Here is a 17,348-nt window from a genome sequence, read left to right on the forward strand (position 1 = left end):
GCACGGATACGGCACACAGCACTACTAGAACTGTCTTGGTAAACAAACGTCTCAGTCCCGTTTAACAACTGGTGCTTTCAGACTCTTAAAATGAACCCTTAGAGTATGACGATGCATATTACATGGCCAAGTTCAGTGAATGTATGTGTGTGTGTGTGTTTTTAAACACAAGATAATTTGTCTTGTTTGCCCAGAGCAGTGGTAATCCCAATAAAGGACCATTCAGAGACTGTGTGATGTAAACAGCACGCACACACACACACTCAAGTCTTTTCTTACACACAATCTTTTTTCTTTCTCTACGTACAGTATGTAGATATATGGGTAATGCCAATGAGCACCCTACAACAGCATGAATGTGTCACTTGCTGCACTGTATTCTGCATTAGCTTTGGTATAGAATGAGTCACAAGCATTGGTAGCTTGTATGAAAGAGTATCTCTGAGGAGTGGTAATCCCTATATATAACTTGAATGAAAATGTGAGCTACAAGACACAAGTATATATACACGACATGGATGTAAAAGTGATTTGGCAAGGGAAAACCTCAGGATGCCTAGAAAACAGTCCCGATTATGTTCCGATTTATCTAGGATGACATTGGGGTAAAACTGTTCAAACGAGAAGGATTAAAAAAAAAAAGTTCTTTTAAAGTCAGTGACATTTTTAATGTCAGGAAATATACATGTGAAGCCGTTTTGAAACTGTCAATATAATGGCTATTTTTGAGTAAGGAACATACTAAACCAGCTAAAAACCTTAAACATCTTAAATAAACATCTGCTTAACAGTCACAAATCAATCAAAAAGCAGAGGTTATTTATAGTTATGGAAACATATGTACAGTTTATTTTTCTTTTTTAATATATATTGTTTTCCAGAGACAACGTGAGCCCCTGATTTAGGGTGTGTCAGACTGCACAGGAGGCAGAGGAGGAGGAAACAAAAACACACACACACACGAAAAACACACACACACACACAATCAGCCACTCTCTTCCTCAAGCTTTCCATAGAGACTCACACACAACCTTAAGTTGAGGCCACATATTTGGGGACAAACCATGGTGGGAAAAGACTAAAACAAAAGACTTATTGGAAAAAAGTGCCATTTTCCACAAAATAAGCAATGCAATCCTCTTTTAAAAAAGTCATGTTATGATAGTTTCTGTACCATTACCATCGCTTACGCAACATCCATTTTGGAACTGTTTGATTTGTTTTGTTTGACTAGGACATGCAAATAACTGAACGATGCAGTCACTGACACCATTTACATGAGGGTAGGGGGGGAAAAAGGCAGCAATTGGCCTCAGAACGGTAAAAATTAACTTTTAGCAGCTATATATATTTTTTTTTAAAAAGCCATGTTCAGTGTTGACACGCCACCAGGTTTATTGGCAGACATAATGGAGAAAAACACTAGGGGACAAAACAAAACAAGTCTCTCCACGTCTGGTTCCCAACATGTACAGAATATCAGACAGGCCCTGCTGTAGATGTCTGCGCATCACTTCCTGGACGTTCCCCAGTAGCAGAAAGGAGAACACGAACAGTTTATTGTTCTCCCACAAAGCTGCAACAGTGACAAGTGACAACAGATGATTGCTCCTCACTTGATTACCCCCCCCCCCCAAAACAAAAGAAACGCGCTGTGCTGCTTCCCAAGGCAGGCACGTCGTAGCCCTTAAGGTGACAGAGTCTGTCTGCTCACACAGACGCGCACACACACACACACGTGTTACAGTGTCTACCTGCTGACAAGTGGAGCTCTCAGTACATTAGCAGTCATAAGTAATACACCTACAGCCCTGATGCATGTACCTGGGAAGGAAGGCTTTAAAGGAAAGAAAACTGAAAAAGAAAAAAAAGTGGACATACAAACACACATAAAACATGACAGAGGCTCTGATGGTTTGTTTACACCTAAACCAAACCACATCAAGTCCAGTGCCCTGTGCTCCCTCCCCGACTCAGTCAGGTCAAGAGCTTTCTTCTACTGTGATAGTCGCCTCCACTGGTGTGTGTGTGTGTACGGAAAACACACAAATGCGCAGAGGCACACTTTTAACACACAAGGACACATATCAGCTAGACATTCTCTCTCTCTCTCTCTCTCTCACACACACACACACACACACACACACACACACACACACACACACACACACACACACACACACACACACACACACACACACACACACACACACACACACACACACACACACACACACACACACACACACACACACACACACACACACACACACACACACACACACACACACACACACACACACACACACACACACACACACACACACACACACACACACACACACACACACACGGCAGGTCGCAGAATAAAATGGGAAGAGATCAAAAAAGCTGGATACTAAATTAAATCTGCAGATAAATTATTCTATTAAGGAAAAGAAAATATACAAACAAACAAGATTTACAAATGACCTTCAGGTATAAAACTTAAAACAGGCTCTCACTCTCCTTTTCTCACACACACACACCCTTTTCCTGTGGCTGTGGTGAGGGGTGTATTGGCCTGTTGGGGTGGGGGGGGTATAGAGGAGTGTCCGCAACACTTTGAACGTGTGTGTTGTACATGGGACGGTGCTCTCACACACGTTACACTCTGCTGCTCGCCGAAAACAAACTATCTAAAAAAAGAAAGACGCGACATGCTCTTCTTCAAGGGAAGGCTGGGCCACACCCTTTTGGACCACTAAGTTCCAGTTCTCCTGAATTGAATGGAAACCAACTGAGAAGTCCTTGGTGAGCTGACACCACTGCACTCCTTTGTGAGTGATCTTTGTTCGCACACATGAGTTCTTGTGTCTGCAGTGGTGCGCGCGCATGTGTGTGTGTGTGTGTGCACACAAGTATCTTTGTCTGCATCTGTGTGATATTTGAGTGTGTGTGTGTGTGTGTGTGTGTGTGTGTGTGTGTGTGTGTGTCTGTCTATCTATGTGTGTTTGTCTAACGGAGCATTTCATTCAGGTCCTCTGGACTGTTGATCTGAAGGATGTTCACTGATCAGGTCACTGCAGCTGAACTCTGTACGCACAGATGAGGAGCTTGACCTGTAGAAAGACAAAGGCATCTTCATTTAGAATTTATTTAAGGTCCGCCATTAATGTATCTTTCCTTAAAATAGCATCAGCATTAGCAGTAAGTGTAATTTCAGTCATGTGACTACAGTCAGAAAGATGACAAACAAAAAAAGTCAGTGACATTAAACATGTTATTATTACAACATATTTTAGCTACTGAAAGAGTTTTAGTTTTGGACAGAGATTATGTTTATTTACAAACCATCTAAAAGTGACATTGACATCAGTTCTAAAATGTTTGTTGCAGTTGGTATTTTATTGCACAACCTCTGATGCCGCCTTAATTAGATTGACGGAACTATAAATATTCAGAAGTGATCTTCATGCTACCTCCTGGAGTGCAAACAGCAACAATAGCATAAAATAGCTACAGCGTCTAGGAATAGAATGCACAAGAGTATCAAGTTACCCATGTCATAGGTATCCATGACTACAAATGCAAAACCGCTCTCTATAATTGATTGAGACATCTTAAAGCTGCCTCTGTGTCTTCACTCAATGACCTTTCCAGGCAAGGAGGACATTCCTATATCCAGTCAAGTCCTTGGACTATTTAGGAGTAAACCAGCTGTGGAAAAGATCTGGCCCAGATGAGGCTCTGATCTGACTCTCTCTCTCTCACACACTCTCACACACTCACACACTCACACACACAATGTCTCAGCAATCGATTGAGACGTCTTTGACCGGTCTTCATTTTTGTACTCAATGACCTTTCCAGTCGGATGTTCTTGCATCTAAATGCAGCCTGGTACTACCCTGTTGAACGAGTTGAGTGCAGGAGTCCTAGTGGATATACACCTGGTATATATATATATCTGTTACACACACAGATGCTCTCTGATTTTGCATTTAGCACATCCATCTCCCATACCAGAGGGATTTGATGCATGTTATATTGTGTACTGTATAATAATAATAATATTAATAATAAGACACTTGCATGTTTCTCTTGTCTTGAATCTCCATTGTGTTCTATATCCATAAATAAAACCAACCAAAGCAAACATCTAATCAGTCAATGAGCCCCCCACCCAGGACTTGCCTTAGCGGTTGGGGCCTCGGCGAGTCTGATAAACAGTTTGTTGGATCCCAGCACCGGACTGAAGGAGTAGATGAAGTGACTGTCCTGTAGGGGGCAACAGACACAACACATGTTAACCACCCATCAACCTCATTACTCATCCTAACCCCATTGCTCACATTTCTGTATTATGTCAGCGGACAGAGATGTGACTGTGACCTGAAATAATCCCAAGGCTCAAGTGGGTAAGTGGGCTTTTGAAACCACTGAGGTTTAACAGGTCTGTGAGTAGTTACTGTTGTTAGAGTAACAAGAGGTGATCGTTCCAGTCATCCTCCTCGTATTCGCCTTGTTCACAGCCACCAAATATCGTCAAGGACATTTGCAGTTTGGTCAAACACGTAGTAGTATGCATCTAAATCAGTGACTATGATAAGGTCAAACACGCGTATTAGGATGACTACAAAACACTTAGGCATCTTGTGTTTTGTTTTGACCACAAATGTTTAGATAACATAAAGGACATCAAATACAAACTAAGTCTACCTGGTGGTACATGTGATGAAGGTCAGGGGAATTCAAGAGAGCTACGAAACATCTGACCTACATAACTGACCAATGGAGCTATGTGTCTACAATGCGTCTATGCGTCGTCAATTTTTCCAGGACATCAGTGAAAATTCTTCACTTGCTCAAGGTGCAAGCAGCAGGAGAACAGTGTCAATATTTGTAAACGTGTAGTAAGTTGCAAACTGACCCTCAAAAACGAAACGCACAAGCAAACAAATAAACATCTGACCAGATCAACATTCATCAATTGAGTACAACAAAGCAGGATGTGACCTCACCAGAAGCTAAGACCTACCAGGAAGATGGGCAGCTGGAACTTGTCGTTGAGGACGACGGCATGGACGCTACAGGGCCCACACAGCCTGGCTGTGACCTCGCTCAGGAAGTTGGCGTGGAAGATGAAGAGAAGGATACCTGATCCTACGGCAAACCCAGATCACAGAACAGGAAATGCGTGAAAGGCATGGATGGTGTGTGCGCGCATGTGTCTGTCAGTGTGATTTAAATTCACTCTCACAATCTTAACACAAAACACAGCAGGTGAAAATTATGTGAGGCACAGGCATCAACTTGATGTCTATTATTTAAATTTAAAAATGAACTCAGTGACAGAACTAATTGACCGTGTCACTGTGAATTTGCCTCATAATAAAACCTCCTTGGTTGAGAAAATTGAATCTAACGGCGCAGACAAACGTGTGTGTGTATGTTTACCCTCTCCAGGGTTGTGTGTGTGTGTGTGTGTGTGTGTTGTGTTGTGTATGTGTGTACCTTCTCCAGGGTTGTGTGTGGGGGGTTTGTAGTTGAAGTCCAGAGAGAAGTCTGGCCCCTCACACAGTCTGTGGCAGGCTAAGGGGAACACTGGCTCCAGCAAGGCCAATCGCGTCTCAAAGTACGCTCGGATTGTCTCCTCTGCTACCGTCGATAACCTGTGTGTGTGTGTGTGTGTGTGTGTGTGTGTGTGTGTGTTGGAAAGAGAAAGGGAATAAATGAGACCACACATAAACACTTAATAATATACAGTCCCCCAATTTACTCTGTTTATTACAAACTTCAAAATCAGTCTAGACATTTAATCATTTCCAAACTCCGTCTGTATGGTCCTTAATATTCAATGGGTATGGTCCATCAAATTCAAGTGTATTCAGCGTAATCAGACCATGATGAAAACTAACAATGTAAGCACTGTATCGCAATGACACAGTGAATAACTTACGATGTTTTCCAGCTAAGATTTCCATGACTGTGAAAACCCAGACTCATTTCCCTGTGCAAGCTCCATACTCACGTGTGGATGTGGTCTTTGATTAGGTCATACACCACCAGGTTGTTGCTGATCTTGGCAAAGTGCATGGCCGTGTTCTTGTGCTTGGACAAGATGTTGCAGTCTGCCCCATACTCCAGCAGGAGGCGCACCACGTCCGCATTGCCTCGCTTGCACGCCTGTCCAGAGAGAACACGGAAGAGAGGGGCTTCTTTTATAAGCAATGCATCGAATACTGCAGTGTCTTGCATTCAACAGTAGTCATTGAGGAGATTCATTAATCACTGTTGATTATCTACGGCACGCACTACCTCTACTCTCAAGGCAGACAGACAGACGTGGTCATTTTAGCATCGTCTGCATCAGACTTTCAACATACTATTAATAGTACTCCTAAGAGTGTAGAATGTGACTGTCAACAACAAACGAGAGACCAACAGATGGACAGAGAGCGCGAGAGAGAGAGAGAGAGAAAGAAAGAAAGAAAGAAAGAGAGAGAGAGAGAGTGAAAGAGGAAGAAGGCTAATTTTAGATAGCAAAAGACAGAGAGAGAGAGAGAGGGGGTGGGGTGGAGATAGACAAACAGATACATAATTTACTGATCCTCAAGGGAATGAGGAAGTTTAGTCCCATTTCACACAACCCGTTCCCTTTCGTCCTCACCTTCATCAGCGCCGTCTCTCCTCCCAGCTGCTGTGTGTTGACATAGCAACCGGCTTCCAGCAGAATAGCCACGGTGGTGAGGAAGTTCTGCACGCGGACAGGAAGGAGAAAAACAAGAGCAGAAGAGTGGTGAGGGACTCTAGGTAAAATTGAGGGTAAGTCCATGGAGGACGTGAGCGGAGAAGGACGAGCTCTGTCCATGAGCGGACATGCCCGGGCCATAGTAGCAAAGACTGGACCTTCCTGGGTGACGGGGCTCACTGTGATACAGTGGCAAAGACTAAACTAACACAATGTTAACTCCAATTTTATCATCAAACTTTCATCTGAAACACCACTCCCACCAGGGAGTAATGACTACCACCTGCATTCACTCCTCCAGTCAACTCCATTACAACAGTGTTTCTATCAGCATTTGTAACTGCACTACCTCTGGCTGAGAGTAATGTGTTTAGAAGTGTGGCAGAGAGGAAATAAAATACAGAGCTCTTTGTCTAGCCTCTATCCAATATTTCTTCAGGATTTATTACCCATTTATTTGAGCCCGTCTCCACCTGTCTATTACCCTCAGCTCAATGTTGGACACACACACACACACAAGTGAAGGTGTGTCTTCAACTCAATTCTGTCCCCTCTAAGGATGCTCCGCTCGTGAACTTTTATTACTTTATTACTCTTTTATCACTTTGTTTTATTACTCTCCTGAAAGACCTCGTCAGCTCAACAACTTCTATTTAGCAGTGAGAAACCGCTTTGTTTTGGGGGGTGTGTGTGTGTGAGTGTGTGTGTGTGTGTGTGTGTGTGTGTGTGTGTGTGTGTGTGTGTGTGTGTGTGTGTGTGTGTGTGTGTGTGTGTGTGTGTGTGTGTGTTCCTACCTTCTCGGCGGCGTGCATGAGCGCGGTGGAGCCGTTCTTCTGCCGGCCGTTCACCTTCACGCCCTTCTTGATGAGTAGCCGCAGTATGTCATCGTGTCCCCCTGCGGCTGCCAGCATCATCAGGGACATACCGCTGGAGTCCTGCAGGGGGCAGCAGAGTCAGCGCCATAATAACCCCCTCGCACTCCCACTCCCTGACCACCACACCACATGACAAGACTCCCAGCCCCACCATTACATCAGGGTACACGCAAATTATACACCACCCCCCCTCCTCTAGACTCGGCCTGGAATTCCTCCCACGACTGCACTCCTGCACTTAAAACTGAGGAATGCTTACGAGAGGAATGTCCTTTGGAGGTTTTTTCCCGCTTACACTGGAATGTTCCTAAGTTTTCTTTTTAGGGGGGCGGGGGGGGACTTTTTGGGTCATTTTTATACAAAGGCTACAATCCCTCTGTGAGCCTACGTGAAATAAGTGACAGGTGAAGCGCCCACCTCCTGATCCAGATTGTAGTCCACGTTGGAAGCAATTGCAAGTTTCACAGCCAGGTAATCTCCACTCTTCACTGCCTCCCGCAGCTCAGCTGAGTCACACAAACACAAACACAAATAGGCACAGAGAGAGAAGAGGATGAATATGAATCTCACAATGACCTCGAAAAGATGATGAGTAAGTGAGTAAGTGTGTGTGTGTGTGTGTGTGTGTGTGTGTGTGTGTGTGTGTGTGTGTGTGTGTGTGTGTGAGAGAGAGAGAGAGAGACAGAGTAGAAAGTCAGGAAGTAAAAGAGAAAGGGAAAAAGATGTCAAGAGAAAATGAGACGTTGCATGTTGTTCCACACAGCGGTCTGAAGCTTGTGTGGTCCGACTCAGACATCTGAGGAACAGCAGGCTTCAGGATGGGAACCGAAGGCAGGTGCCCAGAAAAAGAAAAACAATTCCATCCATGCTGCATATGTTTTAGTACTAAATTTTGAGCACTCTGTGAGGGTGGGTCTGTGTGTTGGTGGGTGGGTGTTTGCAGGGCTTAAAGCAAAGAAAATGCCTGTGCCTGAAGTTATCAGACAATTTTTGAAGAAGTCATAGGCTGGCAGGCATATTGCCTATTTTCAAATCTTAAACGATCCAGCCCATGGCTTGAAACCATAAGCCCTGTGTTTGAGAGAGCCTGGGAGAAAGAGAAAGTGTGAGAGTGTGAGTGTACGTGAGAAGAGGCCATAAAAAGACAGAGAGAGAGAAAGTGAAAGTGATGAGTGTGTGTGCATATGAGTATGTGTAAAGCGAGAATTTGTGAAATGCAAAAGTGTGTGTGTGTGTGTGTGCGCACGCACGCACACAAAGGCTTTGCACTCACTGGGAGTTAGTGGCTCTGCGGAGAGAATCTCGTCCTCCCCGTTCAAGTGTTTCTGAAAGTCATCCAGTGTCATCCAGTCCAGCTTAATATCCACCCCGAGGTTCAGTGAGGCCTGGCCCCGATCTACACCATCACACACACACACATTCCACCATCACCAAACATCGAGTATTTGCAGCAGGTATTTTTGAACACAGCTAATATTTATTGGTAAACTACTAATTGGGAACAAGAACGGCACAGTAAAGAGACAAACCGAGAACAACAGAGACCCTGTGCCCAATCACCCACCACTACTGGGCTTTTATGGGTCTTAATTAATCTCGCCTGCTCTGACCCGAGATGTGGGGGGGGGCACCCGCGTGCTCTGACCCGAGATGGCCTCAATAAGCTTTTTTGCCATTTTAGAAGATTGTTAACATTTAATAAGACTTCTATGGGAAGCAGTATTACCAACTACATCATTTACACACAATCAACACACCATTTTCCACTCTCTAACCAAAGCAAACACATATGCAACAACAAACTAACATCAAACAGCCCGCAAACAGAGTGAGCGTCTTTCTGCATTCATCCTGAGTAACCACGACAACAAACAAACAAAAACAAACAGAACAAGTATTGTACCAGGCGTTTTGTCAGGCCTCTCTAAGGAGTCGTGTGTGTCTTGATTGTCGTCGCCGAGGCGCGTTTCGCTGTCCTGCCTCTTCCGCCGCCGCTCCCTCCACTTGCTGGCCTCGTCCGCTCCTTCCGCCGTCTCTCCTCCTCCTCTGCCGTCGTGCGCTCCTTGCGTTCCTCGACCTTTGACCTCGCAGGAGGTTCCTCCCTCCTCTCCTCGCCGTCCGAGTCCGGGGTCGCGGGGCTCTGTCCGGAGCGCGACGCTGTAGATGGACGACCAGAGGCAGTGAGTCGCACAGTGAGGCCACAAACATGGATGACCGATTACACCCATTAGAGCAGAGATTTGAAAAACAAAAAAAAAGTAGGTCACCAACAGCAGGATCGAAAGAGAGAACGAGGAAGGATGTGCAGAGGAAAAGAAAAAAAGGCGGAGACAGAGAGAGAGAGAGAATGAAAGAGGGAAGAACCCTGGGACTTCACATTACAATTACATTGTAACATAATAACAAGGGTTTCTGGGTAGGGATTGTGTGTAATGAGTCATATTTAGTGTCTGTGGAGAGGAAGAGGAAATAGGAATTCTATTAAAGGTCAGGCAACAATAGAAGACATTCATTAAACATTCCATCCATATTCCAGATGCTTTATAGCGCTGGCTTGAGAAATGCCATGCATTTAGATGAGCTCTGTGTTGACAGACATACGCAGAGACACACACACACACACACACACACACACACACACACACACACACACACACACACACACACACACACACACACACACACACACACACACACACACACACACACACACACACACACACACACACACACACACACACACACACACACACACACACACACACACACACACACACACACACACACACACACACACACACACACACAGAGAGAGAGAGAGAGAAAAAGACAGGCACAAAGACAGACACACTCAGAGAAAAACAGGCACACACAGGGACAGACAGACGTCCACAGACAGACAGACAGACGATAGTGCACAGACAGACAGACGTGCACAGACAGACAGACAGATGATAGTGCACAGACAGACAGCACAGACAGACAGCAGTGTTTCCCATACATTGACTTATTTGTGGCGGCCCACCACAATATCAACATTGACCACCACACAATGATTTTCCAGGTTGTACTAAATTGTGCTTAAATCTGGTTAGAATCATAACCACACTGCACTAATTTGTTAAAAACTGTTGCTTTCAAGTTAATTCTGCAAACCTACCACCACAAATAGAATTCAATTCTGTGGGAAACACTGGACAGACAGACGTGCACAGACAGACGCACAGACAGACGTGCACAGACAGACAGACAGACGGCTTGGCGTGCTTGCTGTGCTGCCTCACCATCTTTGGATTTGTCTGCCTTGTCAGCGTCTGGCCGTCGTGCTGGGGACTCCTTCATGGGCCTCGTCTTCTTGTCCGATTTGGCCGCATTCTGCCATGGCAACAAGAACAGACTTGAACACTGCTGAGGCAGCAGAAAAGAAGGATAGTGAGAGAGAGAGAGAGATAGAGAGAGAGAGAGAGAGAGAGAGAAAGAAAGAAAGAGAGAGAGAGAGAGAGAGAGAGAGAGAGAGAGAGAGAGAGAGAGAGTTCCCTAACCTGACTAACAAGAGATGACATGCCATACAGAGTAGATGTGTTTCCTGAACGTGGACATAGCATTATTAGCTGAGGAAATAAACAATGTCCACAACCACGTTATCAATCAGCAGGTTTTCTTTTCTGCTCAAGGACTCTTTATGATCTGAGCACATCTTATTTCGTTTTAGATCAGGAGACAACACTGACTTCCACCAAGTGTTCTTAGGGCCACAGGTAGAAGACTTCAGGGTTTTAAAAGCAAAGAACATATCTGTGCCAGAAGTTATCAGAAATGTATGAAGTCGTTACACTTTATCTATTTGTACATGGTAAACGGCACAGTGCCTGAGAACTTTAAGCCCTGATGGCCTCTGGGTGCCTCAGGACTGCCATCTCCTATTTAATAGGCCGTTTAACAGTGCCCTACCTTCTCTGTGCCAGCGGTGCCCGTGTGTTGTCCGTGTCGCCGCGGTGCCCGGTCCTTGGCCTCGCAGTTGAGCAGGAATTCTTCAAACAGGTTGGAGGCGGCGCCACCCGCCACCGCCACGCCCTCCCTGGCCTCGTCCTCTTTGCCGCGGCCCGAGGACGACGAGGAAGAGGAGGACGAAGAGGGCGCTCGCTGCGAGGCCGACTCCTGTCCTTTCCCCCGCGGCTTGGCCTCCGCGGCGTCGCCCTCGTTGCTGCCCCGGGGCGGCTTGTGGCTCTTGCTGCTGCTGCTGCCGCCGCCGCCGGTCAGGCTCTTGAGCTTGCTCAGGCTGCTGTCCCTGAGCGTGGCGGCTCCGGAACTGGACCCGGACCCTGACCCCTCGGGCTTCTTGGGCTTCTTGTCCTGCATGAGCTCTTTCAGGCCCTGCAGCTTCAGGTCGCTTTTGCTCTTCTTCTTGGCCTCTGCCTTCTGCTGTGCCCGCTCCCGCTCCTTCTCCGACGGCTTGGCCCTCGCCGGCGTGTCGCTGTGGCTCTCCGCCGTGTCCTCGTAGCCGAGCGACTGCGTCTCGGCGGCCACCTCGCTGTTGGTGCCCTCGTCCTCGTCGGACGACTCCAGCCCCTTCTTGACCTTCTTCCGCTTCATCTTCTTCCCCTCTTCCGCGCTCTCCTTCTCCTTCTTCTTCTGCTGCTTCCCGCCGCCATCTTTCAGCTTGCCCTCCTTCTTGTGCTTCTTCGGGGCGACGGGGGCGTCCGAGTCGTCCGACTCCGGCAGCCTGCGCTTGCTCTCGGCGGCTTTGTGGTCCTTGCGGGACTGCTGCGGTGGCGGCGGCGGAAGAGGAGGAGCCTCGCGGGCCGCCTCCTCATCCTCCTCCTCCTCTTCCTCCTTGTCCGTCTCCGGCGCTGGCAGGGGCTTGTCCTCCTTCCATTTCTTCTTCTTCTTCTTCTTCTTCTCCTTCACCAGGAGCTCGTCGTCTTCGGGCTCCGACTGCTGCTTCTTCTTCTTTTTCTTCTTCTTCACGGGCGCGGTGACGGGCCGCTCCGTGTCGCTGCTCTCCGAGTCGGCGTTGAAGATGTCGCTTTTCATCGGCAGCTTTGGGAAGAGGAGAACAAAACAACGGACAAAAAAAACAAAGGATTAATGTCAGAGCAGAGACCAAAACACTGGCAAAGGCAGCATCAACATGACTGAGCAAAACCTGGTATCCAAAAAAGGGTGGTGAAAACAGAAGAACAATACCCACACACAATCATAACCATTTCCCAAGTATTGCATTTAACATAAACTAGATGGCATCAATAGTTTGTTATTTTATTGTACTAATAGACAGGCTACACCAAGCACATAACTAAAGCTTTCCCTTGGCTGCGATAATTGGGTTCCACTATAATTAATGGAACTGGCTACCCCAGATGTGATGCAATCAAAACAATGTTATGCTCTGTGAACGGAACACCATGCCTGGGGGGGGGGGGGGGGGGGGGGGGGGGGGGTGTTCCAAGTACGTGGTTTAGTGACAAACCTGGGTAAGTTAACTCAGAGTAAGTGGTAAACCTAAGAGCTGTATGGCTTCATTCTCCTAACAAAACAATGCCATAGGGTTCTTGTTGTAGGAGGTTTACCACTTATCCAGGTTTGTCACTAAAGCGCGTACTTGGAATACCCCCCTGATGTAGCCTGGCTGTAAGCAGGATACTGAATGCATCACCACAGTTATCACACCACTAGCAGCCTACTACAACACAGAGATTCTGGAGTCAAACACAGAGCCATCACAAAGGCCACTACATTTCGATGCAACACAAAACATTCTCCAAACACTAGCACATCACGATTGTTTAAATAAATGAAAATTCCACATACAACTACAAAACAAACACAGTACTATTAAATTGGTATAGCACTATATCGACTATCATGACACCATCATACTACTGGGGGGGCGTGTGAGCATCCCCACCCAGAGAAGGCAAAAAGTCATTAGATGTGTATTACCTGGCTTTGGGGGGGTGGCTCAGAGAGGGACCTTGAGCTATCATCACTGCAAGGGGTCTGAGGTAGTATAAACGTAAGAACGTCAGCATCGACGGTGGACTCAAGGGAGGTATGGGGCTTCAGGTTGGGATAGAAACTACTGTTCATTCATTCGTCCGTTCATTCATTCATAAATTTGCTCATGCAGAATGTGCCGTGTTAAGTTAACCACTGGGTCAGGCAAGAGACTTAGATTCAGACTTCAATAGGTCATTTCCTGCTTTTCATGGCTACTATTTCTGCTATTCCTTCTATCTGGTTCTAAGATCAGAGGGTGAATTAGGCTGGGACTGCTTCTATTGATTAGAAACTAGCTTGTTGTTTTATTTTCATTTGTTTGCTTTTGACAGTTCCCTTCATGCGGACGATGTCCCTTGCAGTGATTTAACATTAGCATCAGACACAGGTCCTGAGACTGTGGTTGAAGCCGTGCAGGGCAGACTCCAGACTTTATCAAATGATTTTCCAGATGTGTTCTTTCCTACTCCAAATCCTTCAGTATTGAACCGTCTTTATTTTTAAAAGGTCAAAACCTGCATGAATACTCTTCCTCTCCCAAAAGAAAAAGGCTTTCTGAATATCAACACTTTTCCTGGCCTCAACAAGATCATTTCAGAATTAAATATATTTTTCCCCAAATAGCCATTATTTTTTAAATGTGGCCTGTATTACAGTGGTTTGATTACACCTTTTGTTTCAGACAGCATTTTATGTCAGGCTTTTTCACAGTCTGGAAACTTATTTATAGCATTTTCCACACCTTCCAAAGCCTTCATCCAAATAACAGTAATTCCAAATCTAATTTGTGTCCTGAAAACGACCACAAACAAGACCTATCTATGCACACAAATCTGGCAATTGTGGAATCCAAATATTAGTTCAGCGACAGGTCAAGAGTCCCATCACTGCTGTCCCAGTGCTGCCAGGTCAAAGGTCACTCACCACGCTGGCATCCTTCTTGGGCTTGTTCTCGGCCAGGGCCTTCTTGTAGGCCAGCAGCACCTCTCTGCAGTCCTCCAGGTGGGCCTCGGGCTCCCAGGTGTCTTCGTCCGAGGTGTAGTTCTTCCAGCGCACGCGGTACAGCACCTCCCCCTGCAGAGTTCAAAGGTCACAGAGAATGATGATGAGCATAGGGGCAACAGGAGACAGGACAGGAGCACCACCACCATATCTCTTGATTTCCAGACTCATGTGGTCACTCAAAAGGTCTAAGGTACTCAGGAAGCAGAGAATGAGAGACAGTGCAGGGGTCTACCGTTATGGAACCTAACCGATCTATTCGAGGTCTTCAACTGGGGCAATGGCAGGATTTGTGTTTGAAAGCAGTAAGCCTATATCTCCAGCATCTCCTGAGGCTGCATATCAGCTGATGAGATGGAGATGGGCTGGGAGTGTGTGTGTGTGTGTGTGTGGGGGGGGGGGGGGCACGTGGTGTTAAGTCTACTATCCATTGCTTTCCAATGGATCTTCAGAGAGAATCTGATCTGCTTGGTGCACCGTGCACTCTGCCCTGCAAGGACAAAGACCACTCAAGGACAAAGAAAATAACCCACAAAACACACACACAGAGAGAGAGAGACAGAGACAGAGACAGAGACAGAGACAGAGACAGAGACAGAGACAGAGACAGAGACAGAGACAGAGACAGAGACAGAGACAGAGACAGAGACAGAGAGAGAGAGAGAGAGAGAGAGAGAGAGAGAGAGAGAGAGAGAGAGAGAGAGAGAGAGAGAGAGAGAGAGAGAGAGAGAGAGAGAGAGAGAGAGAGAGAGAGAGAGAGAGAGAGAGAGAGAGAATGCTGACAGAAATGTCATAGGAGGACTTCCGGACATACTAAATCCTCTCAACAGTCGATAACCACCCCCCACACACTCACATGTGACTCGACCCCACGCACTCAAAAGATGGCGCCCTGGGTATAATCCCTATACCCAGAGAGTGAGTGAGTGAGTGAGTGAGAGAGTGAGTGTGAGTGTGAGTGAGAGAGTGAGTGTGAGTGTGAGTGTGAGTGTGAGAGTGAGTGTGTGAGTGTGTGTGTGTGTGTGTGAGTGAGTTCTCCCAGCTGTGTGTTTGTCTCTGACTGAATAACAGATTGAATGGGTGAATGCACACCACCAGCGGATGCATTCATTCTTATGTTGATTACTGTTATTAAGCCGTAGAAACACAGCCTTTCTGCAGGCCCTCTTTGTGCTTGTGACACACTCTCACTGTGAGTGTGTGTGTGTGTGTGCATTTCCTCACAGAGACTCAGCAGCAACCTTCATGGGCACTCCCACTGGCACACACGCAGCTTAATATACACACACACACCCACCCAGTTTCACTGCCTGCCCTGCCTCCTGGTGACCTCTGCATTTCTCTGCTCAGACCTTTGCATACCCACCCTCCCCCCACTCTCACTCTTCCTCCCCCCACACCACCAGAAGTCCATAACCAGCCCCTCCCCTTGTCCACTCCAACCATGTCCATCAATCTCATCTTCTGAAGAGCTGAACTCTCTCTCTCTCTGTCTCATCCACTCTACTACCCCATGACCATCTCTTTCACCCTCACTCACTCACTCACTCCCTCCCTCACTCCCTCCCACCTTCACTCCCTCCCTCCCTCCCTCCCTCCCTCCAATGCCTTGCCCCCCCCCCCCCCCCCCACTCCCACCATGTGTTCCCCTCTCTGACACCTGACCCACAGCAGGCTCCGTTGTTCCTGTTTGCGGTGACTTCCCATACAGACCCACCTATAAAATGACTGATTAAAAGCCGGACTCATTTGTTGTTGTTGTTGTTGTTGTTGTTGTGCATTCTGTGATCAAGGCGTGGCTGCTTACGTCCTGCAACCTTGTCTGCAGGCCAGGGCTACTTTCTATGTGGCGTCCCTGGGCCCCGAGCCCTAGCCTTTGTCCTTTGTTTCCAACCAATCAGGCACACATTGTCCTCCACGGGTGGTAAATGTGTGTTCATGTTTGTGAATAAGTGAGTGTGTGTGTGTGTGTGTGTGTCTTCAGACATTTGCCGTTTGTACTGCATATGCGTGACTACTGAGCTGGCTCCATTGTGTAAGGTTATATCTGCAAGCCTGCAGGCACTTATGTGGGTATAATGTACAAGCATATATAAATATGTGGGTTGGTATGTGTATGTATGGGGTATGTATGTATACATATGACTGTATGGGGTATGTATGTATACATATGACTGTATGTGTGTATGGAGGAATGTGGTGTGTGTGTATGTATGTGGTGAGGAGGGGCTGTGGTGAGCGTGTGTGCGTGTGTGTGTGTGCACCTGCGCACGCACACGCGTATGTGTAGTGTACTTTCCTGTTCTTCCGCCTTTAGGTTGTGCATTCCTTCTTTGCTAGGCTGAGCTAGAATTTAGGCGTGGATTTAATTTTAGCTGTGTACACAAACTGGGGTGTGTATGTTGTCAGTCTTGTTTTTTTTTCAAACTTACACATTCACATGCATGCACGGATGCACGCATGCACACACGCGCTCACACACACACACAAACATTCCTTTCCAGACTAGTCACCAGAGCAGTTGGTAAAACTGATTAGACAGACCTGAACCTAGTCAAGCATGCCATTTGTCTTCATCCAGGTCCTCTCATAGCCTGGAAAATCCAGACCCTGATAATCTAGAAAGATTAAGGGTCTGGCCAAGAACAATGTAATGGCCCAACTCGAGGGGCGGCAACAAGCATGCATTTAAAAATCTCACTGCACGCAATTGGATAACACTAGACCACGTTTACACT

General features: G+C 46.6%; 1 protein-coding gene across 1 annotated transcript in view; it reads right to left on the reverse strand.

Moving 5' to 3' along the window:
• Positions 1 to 2,263: 2,263 nt before the first annotated feature.
• The window catches only part of mphosph8 (M-phase phosphoprotein 8), a 24,679-nt gene continuing 9,594 nt past the window's right edge, over positions 2,264 to 17,348 (reverse strand). Inside the window, 13 exon segments of the mRNA XM_076263250.1 lie at positions 2,264 to 3,101; positions 4,177 to 4,260; positions 5,021 to 5,145; positions 5,497 to 5,654; positions 6,014 to 6,168; positions 6,653 to 6,739; positions 7,528 to 7,668; positions 8,026 to 8,114; positions 8,882 to 9,004; positions 9,512 to 9,623; positions 9,626 to 9,765; positions 10,893 to 10,983; positions 11,560 to 12,648. Coding sequence (XP_076119365.1) covers positions 3,060 to 3,101; positions 4,177 to 4,260; positions 5,021 to 5,145; positions 5,497 to 5,654; positions 6,014 to 6,168; positions 6,653 to 6,739; positions 7,528 to 7,668; positions 8,026 to 8,114; positions 8,882 to 9,004; positions 9,512 to 9,623; positions 9,626 to 9,765; positions 10,893 to 10,983; positions 11,560 to 12,648 — 2,436 coding nt within the window. The 3' untranslated portion in view covers positions 2,264 to 3,059.

Source organism: Alosa pseudoharengus, unplaced genomic scaffold (genome assembly GCF_046254945.1).
Source record: "Alosa pseudoharengus isolate Yale_2024_CS ecotype anadromous, Long Island Sound unplaced genomic scaffold, YU_APseudo_1.1 YU_APseudo_1.1_scf_3, whole genome shotgun sequence".
Taxonomy (NCBI): domain Eukaryota; kingdom Metazoa; phylum Chordata; class Actinopteri; order Clupeiformes; family Clupeidae; genus Alosa; species Alosa pseudoharengus.